This window comes from Dasypus novemcinctus, chromosome 5 (assembly GCF_030445035.2).
Source record: "Dasypus novemcinctus isolate mDasNov1 chromosome 5, mDasNov1.1.hap2, whole genome shotgun sequence".
Taxonomy (NCBI): domain Eukaryota; kingdom Metazoa; phylum Chordata; class Mammalia; order Cingulata; family Dasypodidae; genus Dasypus; species Dasypus novemcinctus.
The window spans coordinates 17,905,614-17,923,910 of record NC_080677.1 but is presented as its reverse complement, the minus strand read 5'-3'; the positions used below and the strand labels follow the sequence as shown (position 1 = coordinate 17,923,910).

The 18,297-nt window shown below is 36.4% G+C and overlaps 1 protein-coding gene across 7 annotated transcripts in view; it reads left to right on the top strand.

Moving 5' to 3' along the window:
* Positions 1-18,297, top strand: part of SUGCT (succinyl-CoA:glutarate-CoA transferase) — an 808,774-nt gene that overhangs the window by 429,439 nt on the left and 361,038 nt on the right. For all 7 annotated transcript variants that reach the window (XM_023589970.3, XM_058296755.2, XM_004462561.4 and 4 more), the window contains one exon: positions 11,368-11,470. In XM_023589970.3, the coding sequence (XP_023445738.2) occupies positions 11,368-11,470 (103 nt within the window). The remainder of the gene's footprint in view (positions 1-11,367; positions 11,471-18,297) is intronic.

Genomic DNA, 18,297 nt, shown 5'->3' with positions numbered 1-18,297 from the left:
ATGGCCTTTACATTATGAAAAGATGCTTAATTTCTCCTTTTTGGGAAATACAACTCAATGTAAAATAACCATGAGATATCATCCACCTCTATCAGATTGACAGACAAAGTCTGACAAAAACAGCAGTTGATGAGAATATGGGAGAAGAAGAAATTGGCACAAACCAATTTGGAGGGCAATTTGGCAACAACTAATAAAGCCTAAGATGTGCCTGTTTAGAACTCAGCAATTCCACTTCTCTCTATTTATCCAAGAATATGAATCCCATATGAACAAACAGAGGCTTGATAAAATTCCACTGAAGCATTGTGTATGATAGTGAGAAAGTGAAACCAATGGATAATTAGAAGGAGAAGAAATAAATTGTGGAACATTCACACAGGAATTACCTAGCAGATAAAATGAATGATCCAAATCTGCATATATGAATATGCATAGTTTTTGAAGTAAAAATGTTGAATAAGAAAAGAAAGTTGCAAGATGGTGTGGGGGCAGTGGGAAACTTGGTGATGACAGTCCCCAGTCTGGCTATCTCTTGAGTTACTTTTCAATCTGGACTGATTGCCCTCTGTATCTGATATAATGCTAGCATTCTGGGGATTCCCATTGCCTCTCTCCTGGATTAGATCTTTCTCTTCTTCCTTGGGTTAGTTTCTTGTTTTAACGGTACACGTTCTCCAGCAGTTTCTTAAGAAAGGGCATATGGGAAGAATTTTTGAGCACTTCTGTGTCTGAAAATGTCTTTGTATTACCCTTATACTTGCTTGATAGTGTGACAGGAAATAGATCTCTAGGTTAGAAATAATGTTCTTTCAGAATTTTGAAGATAGTAATTCATGCTTCTAGCATTGTTTTTGAAGTCTGAAGACATTATGATTCTTGATCATTTATGATCTGTTTTTTTTTCTCTCTGGAAACTTTTGGAATCATCTCTATCTCCAGTGTTTTAAATTTTACAGTGATGTGCCTTGGTATGGGTCTCTTTTCATCCATTGGATTGGACATATAATTCATCCTCAAAACTCATTATTTTAGTTTCCTGACTGTTTAAAGCAAATACCAGGAAATAGATCAGGTTAAAAAAATGGGAATTTATTTGCCCACAGTTGAAGCTGAAAAATGGATCATCAAGGTGGTGCTTTCTTCCTCAAGACTAAATGCTGTTGATCTTTGACTCCACTGGCACATGGCTAGGCACATGGTAGCTTCTGCAGGTCTCTCCTTCTCTTCCGGGTTTTGTTGTTTTCAGCTTTTTCTTCTGTGGCTTTCTCTTTGAATTTCATTCTCTTATAAAGGACTCCAGTAAGAGGATTATAAAACCCATCCTGAATGAGGTGGGTCACACCTAACCTGGAGTAGCCTCATCAAAAGATCCTACCTACAGTTGGTTTACACCCACAGGAATGGACTCAATTTCAGAACATACTTTTCTGGAATATATTTAGCTTCAAACCACCACACTTACATTTTTCAGTTCTGGGAAATATTCTTCTGTTATTTCATTGATGAGTCCTTCTCCTTAGTTTTCCATGTTTTTTCTCTGAAACCCTGTCATTTAGGTGTCCTTTAAATTTAGTCCTTTAGATTTTTATTTTTTTAATCTGTTTGTCTCTTCTTTATCTCTTTGCTTTATTCTTGGGAGGCTTCTCATTGTTCCCCTACATTTTTATTGATTTTTTTCAATAAACGTGATTGCAATCACGTTTTAATTATAGGAATTTTTCTTCTTCTCTTCCTTAAAAAAAATTACAGTGTAAAGTTTAGGAACACACCATATGATACACACAACATGAATTAGAATATTAAGATGTCTATTCTACTGAAAGTGATTACAGATTCAGCACAATACCAATCAAAATTCCAATGGTCTTCTTTGAAGAAATGGAAAAGACAATCATAAAATGTATTCAGAAGGGTAAGGGGTCCCCTACAGCTAAAGCCAACTTGAAAAAGAATGGAGCCAGGGGATTTGTGCTTCCCATTTGGAAACTAATTACAAAACAAGAGTAAGCAAAAAAGCATGGTACTGGCACAAGGACAGACATATAGAGTAATGGAATCAAATTGAGAATTTAGAAAAAATCTTCACACCCATGGCTAATTGATTTTTGACAAGTGCCAAGTCGACTCAATTGGGAAATAATAGTCTCTTAATAAATAATGCTGGGAAAACTGGATATCTATATGCAAAAGAATGAAGGTGGACCTCTACTCCACACCATATACAAAAATTATCTCAAAATGGATCAAAAACTTAAATATAAGAACCAGAACTATAAAACTCCTAGACAAAAACATGGGGAAGCATTTTCAGGACCTTTCTTAGGCAATCATTTCTTAGATTTTATACCAAATTTATGAACAATCAAAGAAAAAACAGACATACCAAAAAAAACCAAAACAACTTTGCATTGAAGGACTTCATCATGAAAGTAAAAAGACAGCTTAGAGTATAGGAGAAAATATTTGGAAACTATATATGCTATAAAGGTTTAGTATTCAGAATATATAAAGAAATCCTACAACTCAACAATGAAAAACAGACAACCCAATTAAAGAATGGGGAAAAGACTTGAATTTCCAAAAGCACAAGAAAAGATACTTAACAACATGAGCCATTATGGAAATACAAAGAAAGCATACAAGGAGGTACCATTTCACATAAGTGTTGGAAAAGATGTGGAGAAAAAGGAACACTCATTTATTGCTGGTGGTAATGTAAAATGGTGCACCTGTTGAAAACAATTTGGTGATTCCCTGGAAAAACATATACAGCATTACTGATGACCCAGCAATATTGCTTCTACGTATATACCAAAAGATTTGAAAGCAGGGACTCAAACAAATATTTGCACACTGATGTTCACAGAGGCATTATTCACAATTGCTAAAAGAGGGAATCAACAGATGAATGAACAAAATGTGGTATATACATACAATGCAATTTTATTCAGCTATAAAAAGGAATGAAGTATTGATACATGCAGCAACATGGATGAACTCTGAAAACATCATATTGAGTGAAATAAACAAGACACAAAAAGGCAAATATTATATGAAATTATTAAAATAAGAAAATTCATTGAGTCTGAAACTAGAATATAGGGACTGGGGAGTTAATGCTTCATTGGTACAGTTTCCCTTTGGGATGATGGAATAATTTGGGTAATGGATGGTGGTGATGGTAGCACAATATTGTGAATGTAACTAACACTTGTGAATTGTATATTTGAATGTGGTTAAAAGGGGAAATATTAAGTTGTATATTTGTTACTAGAATAAAACTTAAAAAAAAACAACAAGACATGCACAGGAGTGTACAACACAGTGAACCCAGGACCAGCTAATAGATTTGAGCCCTCTGATCCATATACTTCCCTACTCTTTATGCCTTAGTTACCTCAATTATGAGGATCATAAAACTCACCTCATTGGATTAGAAATCACATATGTGAAGTTTCTCATGGTGCCTGGTACATTAATGTCCCTTCATTAACAGAAGCACCAAGATACTGGGCTCTGAGTACAGCTTCTTTAAACCCTCTCTGGGGCTAGTCCTCAGAGCTCACAGAGCTTGGTCTGGTTTGCTCCCAGACTTTCCTTCCCAGAGACAAGCAGTAGAAAGTGGTGGTGAACAGATGGCTTTGGACCCAGGGTAGAATTTCAGCTTTGCTACATAATGTTTACGTGAATTAAAAAGGTTACTTAGGGAAGTGGATTTGGCTCAACTGATAGAGTGTCCTCCTACCATAAAGGAGGTCCAGGGTTCAAAACCCAGGGCCTCCTGACCTGTGTGGTGAGCTGGCCCATGCACAGTGCCGATGCGCTCAAGGAGTGCTGTGCCATGCATGGGTACAGGTGAACTTCACACTCAAGGAGTATGCCCCGCAAGGAGAGCCACCCTGAGCAAAAAAAGTGCAGCCTGCCCAGGAGTGGCACCACACACACACACAGAGCTGACGTAGCAAGACGATGCAACAAAAAGAGACACAGAGAGAGAAGGAAACAGAATTGCAGCTATGTAGGGCACTGGAAGAATAGAGAGATTGAGAGGAGAGGAATTCTGTTTGTTTATTTTTGGTTTATTATTATTATTGGAAAAATGAGAGTGCTCCGTGAAGGCCTGAAGTGATGCATGCACACAAGTCTGTGATTACAGTGAATAATAATATTGATTGTACACTTTGGATTTATGCTTTATTAATATGCATTAATAAAACAGATATGTTTTGTGAAAACTGTTAAAAAAAAAAAAAAAAAGAGAGACACAGATTCCTGGTGTTGCTGACAAGAAATGCAAGCAGACACAGAAGAACACAGCAAACGGACACAGAAAGCAGACAATGGGGGTGGGATGGGGAAGAGAAATTTTTAAAAAAATCTTTTTTTTTTTAATTAATTAATTAATTAATTTATTTTTTTTAAATTAATTTTTTTTTATTGACTTTGTAATAATGTTACATTAAAAATATATATGTGAGGTCCCATTCATCCCCACCCCCCCTCTCCCCCCCCAACAACACTCGTTTCCATCATCATGACACATCCATTGGATTTGGTAAGTACATCTTTGGGCACCTCTGCACCTTATAGACAATGGTCCACATCATGGCCCCCACTCTCCTCCATTCCATCCAGTGGGCCCTATGAGGATTTACAATGTCCGGTGATTACCTCTGAGGCACCATCCAGGGCAGCTCCATGTCCCAAAGACGCCTCCATCTCTCATCTCCTCCTGCCCTTCCCCATACCCATCGTCCACCATGTCCACTTTTCCCAATTCCATGCCACCTCTTCTATGTGGACATTGGATTGGTTGTGTCCATTGCACCTCTATGTCAAGAGGAGGCTCAGATTCCACATGGATGCTGGATGCAGTCCTCCCATTTTCAGTTGTAATCACTCTAGGCTCCACGGTGTGGTGATTGTCCTTCTTCAACTCCATCTTAGCTGAGTGTGGTAAGTCCAATAAATCAGATTGTAGGTGCTGGAGTCTGTTGAGGCTCAGGACCTGGCTATCACATTGTCGGTCCAGAGATTCAAATCCCCTAAATATATCTTAAACCCCAACGTTAACTGCACCTCCGGCACATTAGCATGAAAGACTTATGAAGGGAGATCCCATCTGAGTCCAGATTCATCACACATACACACCATTTCCAAAGAGGGGCCATCTGCCCTGATAGTTAACCCCATCGGCCATGACCATAACTCTCATGGGTCTCTTTAGCCTTCAAAGGAACCATTATCTGGGGGTTGTATCTGCTTTATCTGTCTCTCTGACTCTGCTCAGTTGTGCATGAGGGCAATCCTTCTGCCAGCCTCCAGACTCTTTTTTAGAAACTCGTAGCCATATAAACTCATTTCTCCTTTCCATTTCCTCCTTACTTTAGGTCAAACAGCATTTTAAAGTCATGGTATTTTATGTAGACATGGATATTCTGCTGATCCGCATTGAACCTTCCGTATAAAGTCCTTTTCCAGTTGCATCATCAGTTGGTATTTGATAGTGGTCCCTCGTTGCCAGGGAGGCTCATCCCCGGGTGTCATGTCCCACGCTGGAGGGAAGGCATTGCATTTACATGCTGAGTTTGGCTTCGAGACTGGCCACATTTGAGTAACATGAAGGCTGACAGGAGGAAATTCCCAGGCACAATGTTGCTCTAGGCCTTGTTCTTATTTTAGGTTTATCAGCTCACAAGCATAGTCATTAGCATCAGGGGCTCACCGTTGAATCCTCACTCCCTCCCGGTCCCCGCCGCTGTACCTGGGAGACTGTCGCTGCTCCCCTAGGGACCACGACAGAGCACCACTGGCCAGGAACCCAGTACCCCCCCTGCTGTGGTTTCCAAAAATCTTTAAAAAAAAAACAGGTTACTTAAACTCTCTAAGCCTTAGTTTACTCATATTTAGAATGGGCCTGACAATGGTACCTAACTCATAGGATGATTGTGTGGATTAAATGAAATAATGCATACAAAATCCTTAGCATAGCATCTTGAATTTGGTAAGTGCTTAATAAATGGTTGCTTTGTTTAAAAATTTGTCAATGTTATTGATACTTTTATTAAGTTCATACTGTGACCCAAACTCAAATCTATCCAAAGCTCATGCCTTTTCTACTGTAGCACACTCCCTGTGTTTGTCTGAATAGTTGTAGGAGTTCCCAAATCCTACTAGAAATAATTTCAATATACATAAGATGACCATTTTGCAGGGATCATAGAAAACAATACATGATTTTTAAGGTTCTTTGAATTCCTGTGATCTTAAGATTCTGTGGATAGCATAGGCATTGTAAAAATTGAGATATCATGCTTTCAGCATTTTTTTGTGTTAGTTGCTGGGAACTTGAAATTAATTTTCCCCAAGACGTACAATTTAGGGACCAATGAAGAAGAAGGAAGAAAAGAAGGTGTTGTGATTTTACATTTAAACCTCGCTAGCCTCCCCATGGGCTAAAAATTGTCTTCCAGCCTCAGTATCTAATCAAAATTAGTCCCAGTGAGATTTTAGGAGAAAATAATTCACTGAACTTATTCAAGCTAATGCGACTGATACACTCTTATTCTTCCCAAATAATCATGTATTCATTCATTCAGCAAATGTTAATTCAGTCCAGCTACGTTCCCAGTTCTGGGGACATAAGAGCCAAGGAAAAAGCCATTTCACTAGTGTGAGTGAAGATAGCAATCCTGCAGAGGGAGATAACTAGACAGATTTGAGGCATATCTAAAATTGGTGATCCACTGTTAGATTGGAGGTAAGAAATTTTGTATTGGTCATTGCCATAGTCCAAGTATGAAAAGTCAAGATCCTAAACTGTGAGAGTAACAGGGAGAATGGAAGAGGAAAATGAAAATGCCTTACCTTTGAAAAGTCGATTCTTTTCAATTATTCAATTATGAATAATAATTCTATAGAACAATGATGAAAAGGAAGGTGTCCAGCCACAGCCAAGGGCATGAGTCGAGGCAAGGGAAGAATACCAGCGTTATGGGGGATTAGCAGGCATAAAATCACCTGCAGGCATGTTCTGTTGATGATGATGATAGGATATCTGAGTGGAAAAAGCGATGGCAATTAGAAAATGCAAACTGGTGAAAGCACGGGGCTGGAAATACGGATTTGGGTATCACCTCACATGCGCAAGTAAAAGCGAAGAATAAAGAATCTTGGGACAGGAAGATAAAGGCCAAAAAATTAATAAAAGAAACAGAAGCGGCCAAACAGGTATTAAGAAGGACAAGAAAGTATGCTGGCAACAGCATCAAATTCTGCTAAGAGAGAAGGTAGGATGAGGTCTAGGAAAAGAATATTGCGTTTGACAACTGGTCACTGGAGGCTCTTGGAGATCTGACAAGAAAAGGGATTGATCATGAAGCCAGATGCCACATACTCAAGCAGTATCAATGGAGTGGAAACAGATAACTAGAATGGTAACTAAAAGGGATGGTAACTATTTTTTCAAATGTGAACTCGTTTATAATTGACTAACAGTATGGCAGATGCAAAGCATCACAGAGAGAGAGAAAGAGAGAGAATTTGTTCCTGTCTAGTTTCTTTATCTGTAGTGTCCACATTATTCTGTTTTTTATATCGCTGCCAGAGCTATCTTTTAGACAAGATATGATTGTCAGCCCCCTCCTCAATGTTCTCTCTCGGTTTCCTGTGGCCAGTAGAAATCATATCTCTTTAGCATAGCAGACAAGGTGCTTGGCATTCTGGGTCTAACCTAACTCTCTGGTTTCATCTCCTTTCAGCTGTGGCAGGGAAGAGTCTTTCAAGGTCAGACCTTCGCACACATTGCTCTCTTTCCCTGGAAGAGCCTTTCTCCCATCTTTCATGTGGAAAATTCTTACTCCTTCAACACGTGACTCAAATGTCTCCTGACACCCCATGCAGGTCTGCCTCTTTGGTGCTGCAACTGTTAGCTGTTCATTCATATCTCTGAATGATATGAATTGTAATTCATCTGTTTCCATGGCTGTGCTCTCCATTTGAGCTATATCTCTCAAAGCAGGGACTGCATCTTATTTATAGTTGCACTCTCCATGACTGGCACAAAACAAACTCTTGATGAAAGAGTGAATAGAGAACGGCTGTGGCTCAAGCAAGTGAGCTCTCATTTACCACATGGAGGATTGGGATTTGATCCCCGGGGCCTCCTGGTAATAAAAGAAAAAAGGTGTCCCAGACTTGCATGGAGCAGAGGGGCATAGGCCCCCATGCAGTGAAGCCATGCACCAAAAAGACAATGATGCAACCAGATTAAAAAAAAAAGGAATGAATAAGTGAATATAAATGTATAGCAAAATATATTGAGGTCTATAGGATGGAAGGGAAGAAGCATATTAGTTCAAAAGATGCATAGTTTCACACACACCCTCCTTTTTAGCTACCTTTGACCCATATATAATGCTCACAATATGTGAGACCATACGTTCTGAATGTATGTTGCAGTTGTCATGGGTTAGACAGTGGCTTTGGAGTGAAGCAGTCAGGCTCAGCTATGGCCTTAAAAACTATATGGGTTTGAGCAAGTTATTTACTTTCTTTACTGAATTTCCTATTGGTAAATGAAGATATACTTACCTTATAGTGTGGTCGTGAGGATAAAATTGACAAACATAGACTAAACACTTGATTTAATGCCCTGCATTTATTTATTACCAACATCATAGGATTTCCAACTCCCACCTCCTTGGCCAGAATCTCTTTTAAGTTCAATATTGATGTTAGGAAATTTAACCTCAAGTCCATCTTCAGGCAGTGGTACTTTATCTACATAAATGAGGCTATCTCATGAACAATACCCATTCTGGGCATCAAGTGAATTCAACAAAATCTAGAATTAAATATGTGATTGGATTTACAAGTTCACAAGTAAGTCTGAATTGTTTGAGTCTCCAAATAACTTCCCAGCAGAGGCTCTAATTCTGAGCCTCCCTAAATTGGATCTAAGCACACCCTTCTTGTCTTATCTTCAGGATTCTATTGCCCTGAGGGTTTAGATCAGCCCTTTCAATTTTTTTTTAGCAGAATTTTTGTGGTTAATGAAAACATGTGCTTACAGTTTTTTCACACAGATAAAGGAAAGGATTCCACATCAGATTTAGATCAAGAGATAGATTTTTCAGAAGAAAATGATGGATGTGTCCTCTGGGAGTGGCGGAATGCAGAGATGTTCCGTCTCTGATTGCGTTTATGGCATTTCTGAACACTTTCCACACCCACACCCACACAAATCCACCAAGAGTGGTCACATTGTAGCTGCAGGCGCTGCCTCTCCCCCCACACCTCCTGTCTAATTTCCAAGTCCTGTCTAATTCCAAAGTGCATCCATTGTTTTCCATAACATTTAATAAATCCCTCTTTTGCCCAGTGGTGAAGAGCTTATATAAATACTAAAACTTCAACTCTTCTCCCGAGTTTTCTGCAAGCAGCCAATGGATTTGTTTGGATATTGATAAGCATTTTCTCTCTGCAGATCTTCTGGGCCAGTTGGGTGAGTCCAGTGGTGATAAATTCACTGACTCACCATTAAAATCCTCTGTTTATGGCTGAGAAGGCTCCAGGTTCAAAGTATCTCTTGTTTTTTGAGTGTATATCCTTTTGGTGATATATGTCTATATAAACTGTAGCAAATCTTGGCCAGGAGGTGACTTTAACAGTCATTGAAAAGAAAATGTCAATGTGTAGAATTGATTAGAAGCAAGACATCTAACCTTGCCTTCTGATGTTCCCATGAAAAATTGTTTTACATATTTAGGAGTGAAGTATTTATTCATTTACTAAATAGGGATAGCTAACATTATTGGACTATAATTAAAAATGCATAATGAAAAAGCCGTGTCAGTCACATTGGAGATAAAAGGGAAGATGAGAATCAGTGCCTGGTATATAGTAGTCACTAACTAAAATGATTATAGAATAAATAGATGAATGAATAGACTTAATTACATTCCTAGAGAAATATAACTTTCATTAAAAAATATTATCAGATCCTTCCTAAAAAAATTGTATTGAACATCATTGTTCATAGAGCAGGCTATCTTTTAGAGAATACATCAGTTCAAATCTCTTCTCCTTTTTCTTTATTTTATTTTTACCTGATAGATGGTAATCCAAGAGTTATCCTCAAAGTACTGATATTGTTTTTATACTTTTTTTTTTTTGAAAATACTGAAAGAGTTGCATTTCTCTAATATAATTTCCTTATAGATTCTGCAGATCAGGGACAAATTTTACCTAATACATGGAAGAACTGATGAGAAAAGTTCATGAACACTGAATATTCATATGTATTTCCACTAGTCCTTCCATATTAGTGAAGCATTTCACCTGCTGTAAATAATCTGTTTTAGTGAATGCTTTAAAAAAATTGCTTTGATCCCCTAGATTATTAATTAGCTAAAAATAATAGTTTGCTGTTGACAATTCTTAAATTATTCATACATTAGAAACTATGATTGTTGAGTTGTCTCTGAACATCCAGGATTTTGCTTCTGTGTTCCCAGTGTTCTACTCTGTGTTAACAGAGTAGAAAGATAAAATAGAGAATCTCACTAATAAATTAATTCCCCTTTCCTTAATATCTTTTAAAGAAAATAGAGGAAACAAAAGTTTCAAGTCTGTGAAACCCAGTTTTAAATTACAAGTTTTTTTTTTAAAGAGGTAAAGAACTTGGATGGATTTTAGTTTTGTTAACTAATCTGAGATATCAGTCTTTGTGTGTCAAGAGTTGTTCTTATTTGAAAATCACAGAGCACATACATGAGTAGTTAAGGTTGTTTTTAGGCCAATGTTTGTGGCTTTTCATTCTAATGTGCTCTAAATATAATGGAGATAAAACCCAGTGTTCTTTAAAAAAGCTGCATTAAGTTTGTTTACTTTTTGTTTAGTTTTGAGGAATAGTTTAATATATCACTTGCTACCCTAACTTGATATTTTGTCTATACCTGAGACCTAATAATCACTCTGCACAATGACTCAAAATCGCAGATTTTGTTATTATTATTATATTTGTAACGTACTCAATACCACATTTGAAAGTCAATACCATTTTCCATACAATCTCTCTTCTCCAAAAGACTCACTGCAAAAGAGTACATAGGAGTAGAAATAGAAGGAATTATCTCTCTCATCTGGAGTTTTAAACAATGGGATCTGAGTGACTACTCTGTCCACTATAGTGACACTCAAGTCATTTCATACAGAAAACATTCTGTCAAGACTGGGAATAAAGAAAGCCTAAGAAGTATACCTGTGTCATTATCAGTTGCTTAGGAAGAGAGCCACATGGGGAAAGAGGTTGTGGTACAGTCCTGAGAGTGTTAAATATGCATCCTTTTTGTCTGTTCCTAGGTTTGCAGAAGAAAGGACCACCAAGTGGTTGTGTCTCTTTGAAGGCAGTGGGGTCCCATATGGTCCAATCAACAGCATGAAGAATGTATTTGCAGAACCCCAGGTTTGTTTTTTGAGGTGTTTTACATTGCGACTAACAAAACAAGAATATACCTTTTTTTCCTATCTGAATTGATTTGTATAAATGTGCATTAGCCACTGACCTTAAGCATAAGTCACATAACATGGTTTTTTTTTTTCACTGTTAAGTAAATGCTGTTTATCGACCTGAAAAAGAGAATCAGAATTTAGAATTGGCTGTGTACAATCAGTTTTTGCATCTGTTACATCTGTTAGATCTAACCTCTTTCCTTCAGCTCCCTTTGAAGTTTCAGAGCCTAGGGCCTGTGTTTTACCTGATAAACAAAATTATTGACAATTGAGAATTTGTGGTGAGGTGTTCAGGGGTGATTTTTTGTGGAAAGAAATATGAGAAACTTCAGTTATAGTCAACATCTGATCATATGACTATTTTATAATGTAGAAAGCAATTTATAGTTAATTCTTCAAATGAAGAGATTTCTATATTTTTGGATTAATGTACATTATTTATGAAAATAAATTATACTTGAACACGATTCATGCTAACCATTGCTTAACAGGTTCCTTCTTGGGATCTAGGAAGAATGGTCATCTGAAAAAATATTCCTTGTGTAATAGCACTGTTCATATGATAATTTTTGGATGATGCCACAATACTATTTTGATTTTATTACTTCAGTCAAGATCACCACAAGTAATACTATTTCTTGGATTCACATATCAACCTTATTAATCCTAAAAGGTAGAACTTTTCTTCTGTGAAGTGTTCACTATCCTTATTCATGTATCTTGTCAGTTTCCGATCTTTCAAAATTCTAGTTTTTTTGTGTTCTTTTCATCTACATATTGGCAGATTTTTCTCTGAAATGAGTTGTTCAAAGTGAGATACACTTTTTTTGAGGGAAGAGAAGTTTGTTGAAAAATGATCTATCTAACTTTGGTTCTTTTATGTTACATGAATATGTGTTTAAAAGAGAATTTAAATATATTTAACTCAATGGTTGCAATATTTATTGGAGGGGAAAAAAAATGAATGAATTCAGGAATTCTGCTTTGTGTTACTTTCCGCCAAGACTGTGAGTATGTCAAGGCTTCGTCCATAATAAAACAGTGTCAGTAAGTATTAGAGGTAAGGGTACCCATTTGATGTGGACAGAAATCCATCAGTGGATTAGTGCCTGGGTATTCCTGTAATGTGCACACTCTGTACATAGGCCAGCCACGCTGATTTTCTCATTTCATAACTTGGAGTGAGACCAAACTTCGGTTTTAAGATATTCTGGGAGAATAGGTGGGTTTTACTATTACTTCCCTCTCATCAGATTTCTATGCTAGAAAGTGATCCACAGGTGTGTAGGACTTCACGTTTAACTCAATTTGAGGGCACATTCCTCTGGAGGTGTTTCCTGAGAGCTCTTCCATCAGTATTTCTTTGTTCCACCTGTATTTCATCAGGGATAAAGGCACCAAAGCAAAGAGCATTATTTTAAAAGTCATTCGGTATATTATTCTAATGTTACTTATCTTTTAGAATAATAATAATACAAGGATCTAAGATCCCACGAAGCACTTTAAAACTGTTCAGTGTATTGACAGGTTCAAAGTGAATATAGGATAATTAGGATTTTCATACCCACTTTTCCCTTGTAGTTCAGTTTAATTACTCTTTGCATACTCTATATTTGGAACTAACAAGAAGTTTCTATGAAATATTTTTACTTAGCCGAGTTTTGTTTTTTAAAGGAGGTCCTGGGGATTGAACCTGGGACCTTGTACATGGGAAGCAGGAGCTCAACCACTGGAGCTATACCTGCTCCCTTCAGCCCACTTTTCAAGTGCAGAGATTGATATTGCCTAAGCCATGATACCAGCTTTTCCTACAATCCCCAAATTCTCTGTAAAGTGCACTCTTCCCACCAGAAAAGTGGATTCTAACTGTTACAGTTCTAACATTAGAAATGCTTCATCATACGGTGGTAATTACTGACAATTTTACTCTAAAAGCAGGAGAGCAATTCTTTCATATGTAATTTCATTCTTCTTTGAAATTTAGATATCAAAATGCATGTATAAAATTTATCTAGATTTCTAGAAAGACTAGAGAGCAATGTAGTACTATTACATGTTAAAAATAAGCAAAGATGACCGTGGCAATTTTAAGTAGGACTCCTACGCAAAGCCATGAGTGATCTCAAGGGACTAGGCCTAACGTAATGGATATGACTATAAAGTAAAAATTCTTGGGCAGTTCTATACCTTTTGTAGGCTTCATTTTCCTTACCTGTAAAGTGGTGAAATAGGACCTTGTCTCTCTATATTGTTGAGCTAAATGAGATAATGTGTATCAAGGGCACAGGACAGGGACTACCAGATGGTAAGTGTTCAATGCACAGTGGTAGCCATGGTGATTATGACGGTTCTGTTATCATTAGCAAGCATCTTCTTTCACTCATCTTTGTTTTGGCCATAGAGGCAAAGGCTTGTTCAGAATCCAAACCCCATGAAGTAGCAGCTATGGGGATTGTTAACTTAAAATAAAGCTCTAATTAATATCCTTTCAAGCATCTGCAAACTGTGTGCCAAGAAGTTCTCAACCCTTCATCCTTTCTGATGGCTGAAAACTCTTTTACTTCCCATCTTCTGTAAAAGTTTTTTCTAAGTGCGATTTCTGTTGAAGGTGTCCTCCCTTGTTTTCCCCCTGACGAGCTGCAGAGTGTTTTGGCCCTGGGTACATGGAACTGGCTACTTAGAAAGTTCAGATGTGGGAATGCGCCGCTGGCACCCATGGCCAGCGCTTCATCGCTGGGCCAGCACAGCTGCTAGTTCTGCGGAAAATTGCTTTGGGTGAAGTACAAGGCCTGGAACATGGCGCAGGAAGTGGGACCTTGATGAAGTGAAACGGATTCACACACAAACCCCTTCCGCCACACACGAAAGAGTAGAAGCATCAAAGAGCAGGAGAGAATATTCTGTGGGCTTACTTATCAGTGGACCATTTACATTTCATTAGTGGTTTGAATTTAGTAGGCAACGTAAATTGGCTTGATGGTAGAAACCATCTCTCACCTAACAAATTGCAATCATAATCTCAAATTTGGAGAAAACTTGAGTTTTTGCTCAGCTCAAGCAACAGATGATTTTTTTTTCTTGGATGGATGGAAAGTTGTCTACCTTTTATCCTCTGACTATATGCTACAGACCTTTGCAAAGTTAAGATCATACTGTAGGCATCCACTGTTAATTCAATCAACAATAAGAGGGGGGCGGGGGCGGTTTGGTCTGTGTGTACCGATAGTTCTGAGAAGTTTTGATCCAAAACTCTTAAAGTGTAGTTTTATTGTTTTTGTCCCTCAATTACAAAGTGTCTGTGGAAAACTCTGTGTATTATAGAGATATAATATAGATTATCTGCATATAGATGTTAATAGCCAGTCATTTTTCCAAGAGGTTTCTTAACATACATATGTTTTTTTAATCAGGCCAAGATTGTGCAGTACATTAAAGGAATTCTTAAAAAGTTTTGAAAACTTACTAGATGACCTCAGTATGGTCCTGTTTAACATACCCTTGGGAACATGTGCATGAAATATATTGTGGTTTGAGGTTTTCCAACTCAAACAAACTTGAAAGAAAATGCAGCTTTTAATAGAAACTATTCAAATTCCTGCAAAAATAGGTATAGATCTCACCACAGAGGGGGTATAAAAGCACCACGAGAATCAAGAGAGAATGCATTATCCTGCTTTTAGCATTTTGCTTAAGATTATGTATTTGGAGATCCTAGTATTTCAACATCATTAAATGAACTGCTAAGTTATATATATATGAACATCAGTATATCTATATGACTGATGGGGCCTCTGATTAGTATTTTTCTTTGACCTTGATGCCATTGACCTAGAATGTGGAAGAGAGGGCAAAGGGTGTCACAAAACTGTTGTTATTTAACAGAGTACTCACATTTGTACCACACAAGTTGAATACATCAGGTGTAAGACATCACCCTAAAGCATCACTTCTGAGAACTATTGGGAAGGAACTATCAGAACTGAAATATCACAGCTGGCCCTGATTTTAACTGGTGCCAAACACCTGCAGGCTCTAAAAGGATACCAAAACAAAACCCCACCCTGTGGCAGCAAGCCATCCCTTAACAACCTTCCTTAACTTTGCATCACCATCAAAATTAATTTAACAATTTTTACAGAAACCTTCTTTCTCCTGTCCCAGAAGGCCATTACAACTCCTTTAGCAAATCTTTCGTATGGGATAAATATGTCATAGAAACAAGTAGAGTGAAGTATTGAAATATTTGATGGCTGGAAATTGTCTGTTGTTTTCATCTCATTTGTGGAAGCCTGTGAATTCTGAGGTTTTATTAATCTCTAGGCTAACTCATAGTCTCTAAGTGATTTTAATTTAGCACATTCTGGCAAAATATTTGAGCATCTGGAAAAAAACCCTTCAGTTATTTATATAGTTTGCATCAGAAGCACCCCAAAATACAGAGTTTTTCAAGCCCTTTAATAACACACACACACACACAAAATAACATACACACAAACTATTGATGTATTTTAAAGGTCACCTTTTGAAGGACTTTAGTTAATACTTGTTGAAATGAAGTTTCATTGCCCTCTGAGGGTAATATAAGTCAAGCCAAATTATATCCTTGTCTCTAATACTGCTGGAAAATACCTATAACTGGAAAACAGTTGATGAATATCTAAGGTAAAACATTTAATAATTCCCAGTAGACAAATGAGAGAAAAAATAAATTTTATGTGTATCTCTGAATATCATGGTATACTTTAGATGATACACAAATTCAGATATATTACGTGTATATTTGTTTTATGATACCTGGGTATATTTTCTATTATTTTGGAGGAAATGATGTATTCAAGACGTGGGGACAAAATAAAATAAAAATTGAGAGTTTAAGTCTTCAAATTTGTATTAAAATATAAGGTGATAATATCCTATTTTATTTTGTTGAATGAGACGAATACTAAGAATACCTCATATGTTATTTAAGAGGAAATGCATTGAAATGTAAAATAAAAATTAAGGACTTAGTATAACATTATTGACATTTTTCCTTTTGTTTTTCTATACCTAAGAAATTTGGATGTATTTTATCAAACTTTCAAGGAGGCTATACAATCTAGTTTAAGGTAAGAAGTATTCAGTGTCACAAAGGAGTTACAACTAAAAGCCCTGGATATTTATAGTAGCAAGAAATTGTGTGTATAAAGCATCATGAAATCTTCATATTTAATGAATTAACAAAAATGTAAAATCTAAGCTGCAAAATGTCTTATCATGAACCTTAGGAAAGAAGTCTTTATCCTTTTAAATACCTTTTGTGATGTTTGTCAGATTACTAAATTCCTTCCCAGTGGTTAAGAAGTTGTTAATAGAGGGTTTCAGCTTTTGTTATTTAGTGATTTTGAAATCATGATCCGAAACATCCAAAGGTTCCTTCAAGTAATTTACTTATGGGAATCCCCTATATATCCTCTGTGACATTTATGTAATTTAAGTATCTTTTTAAAAAAAAAGGTGAAAGAAAATCATTTACTCCTTCAACCTCTCATCAAGCTCCACATGTATACCTTTTATTTTCCAAAATTCCCAAAATATTTCAGAGTAGGAGATACAGAGCATAATCATTGGTTTTTACCCAGTCTTGAACTTTCAAGCCAAAGGCATAATTTATTTTTTTCAATAGTGCAAAAAATAAAATTTAAAAAGCCTAATTAATATCTCTCAGGGGCTCTTTTAAACTTCAAATGAAGTTTGAAAACTTCATTCATTCAACTTCATTCATACCAGATAATTTTAGAAACAGTTTAGCCCAGTTCTGTCCAATAAAAATATAAGGCAAGCCATGTCTGTAATTTTAAATTTTCTAGTGTCCAAATTAAAAAAAGGAAAAAGAAATAGTGAAATTAACTAATTTTAATAACATTTTATTTAGCCCAGTTTATCAAAATATAATTTATATAATTAATATTTGAAAGAATATTAGAGATATTTTACATTTCTGTAGTCTGTCTTTGAAATCCAGGTGTATTTTACACTTACAGAGCATCTCAGTTTGGACTAACCACACTTTAAGCGTTCAGTAGTTGCATTTGATCAATGTGTGTTAGACAGCATGGGTCTAACCAATTATAAAAATATTTGGGAATTTGTTCTTTGCTTTTTTCTCCAGGTTTGCCCACTTTTTAATAATTTTAATTCTTATTATTCACCCAACAACTAAAGTAAAAACCTTAACATCTTCACAGTACCTGATTTGAAGTCTTAAGAATTTCATCTTTTTAAAGTCCTGTTTTGATTACATAATGACAATGTATTCTATTGCCCATTTTTGCAGTCACTTAAATTAGTGTTGATTTCTATGTGCACTTCAACTTTTTATAGCTTAGAAGTAAAAAGCTTCTATTCAAACAAATGATTTCTATAGTAACATAAAAACATATGCTAAATTATCAACTATCTTTTCTGATAAAAATATTATCAGATTTTAGGACTTTCAGACTTGCCAGTTTTGAGGGAGATGAAAAGAAAGATGCAAGACCTACATAGAGAAAACAGTAAAACTCGAGAGACATAAAAAGCCTTGAGTAAGTGAAGAAATATAGTTGGTCATGCTGGGAAGTCTGAATATTGTTCAGATATCAATTATTCCTAGATTATTTATAGCCCTAAGGAATCCCAATCAAAACATCCCGCAGATATTTTTCTTAAGTATTTTAGAAAATCATTTTGCAATGTTTTCTTTAAGAATATGTGGACAAGAATAGAGAATATTATGTATATTGAGAATAATTGTAATGA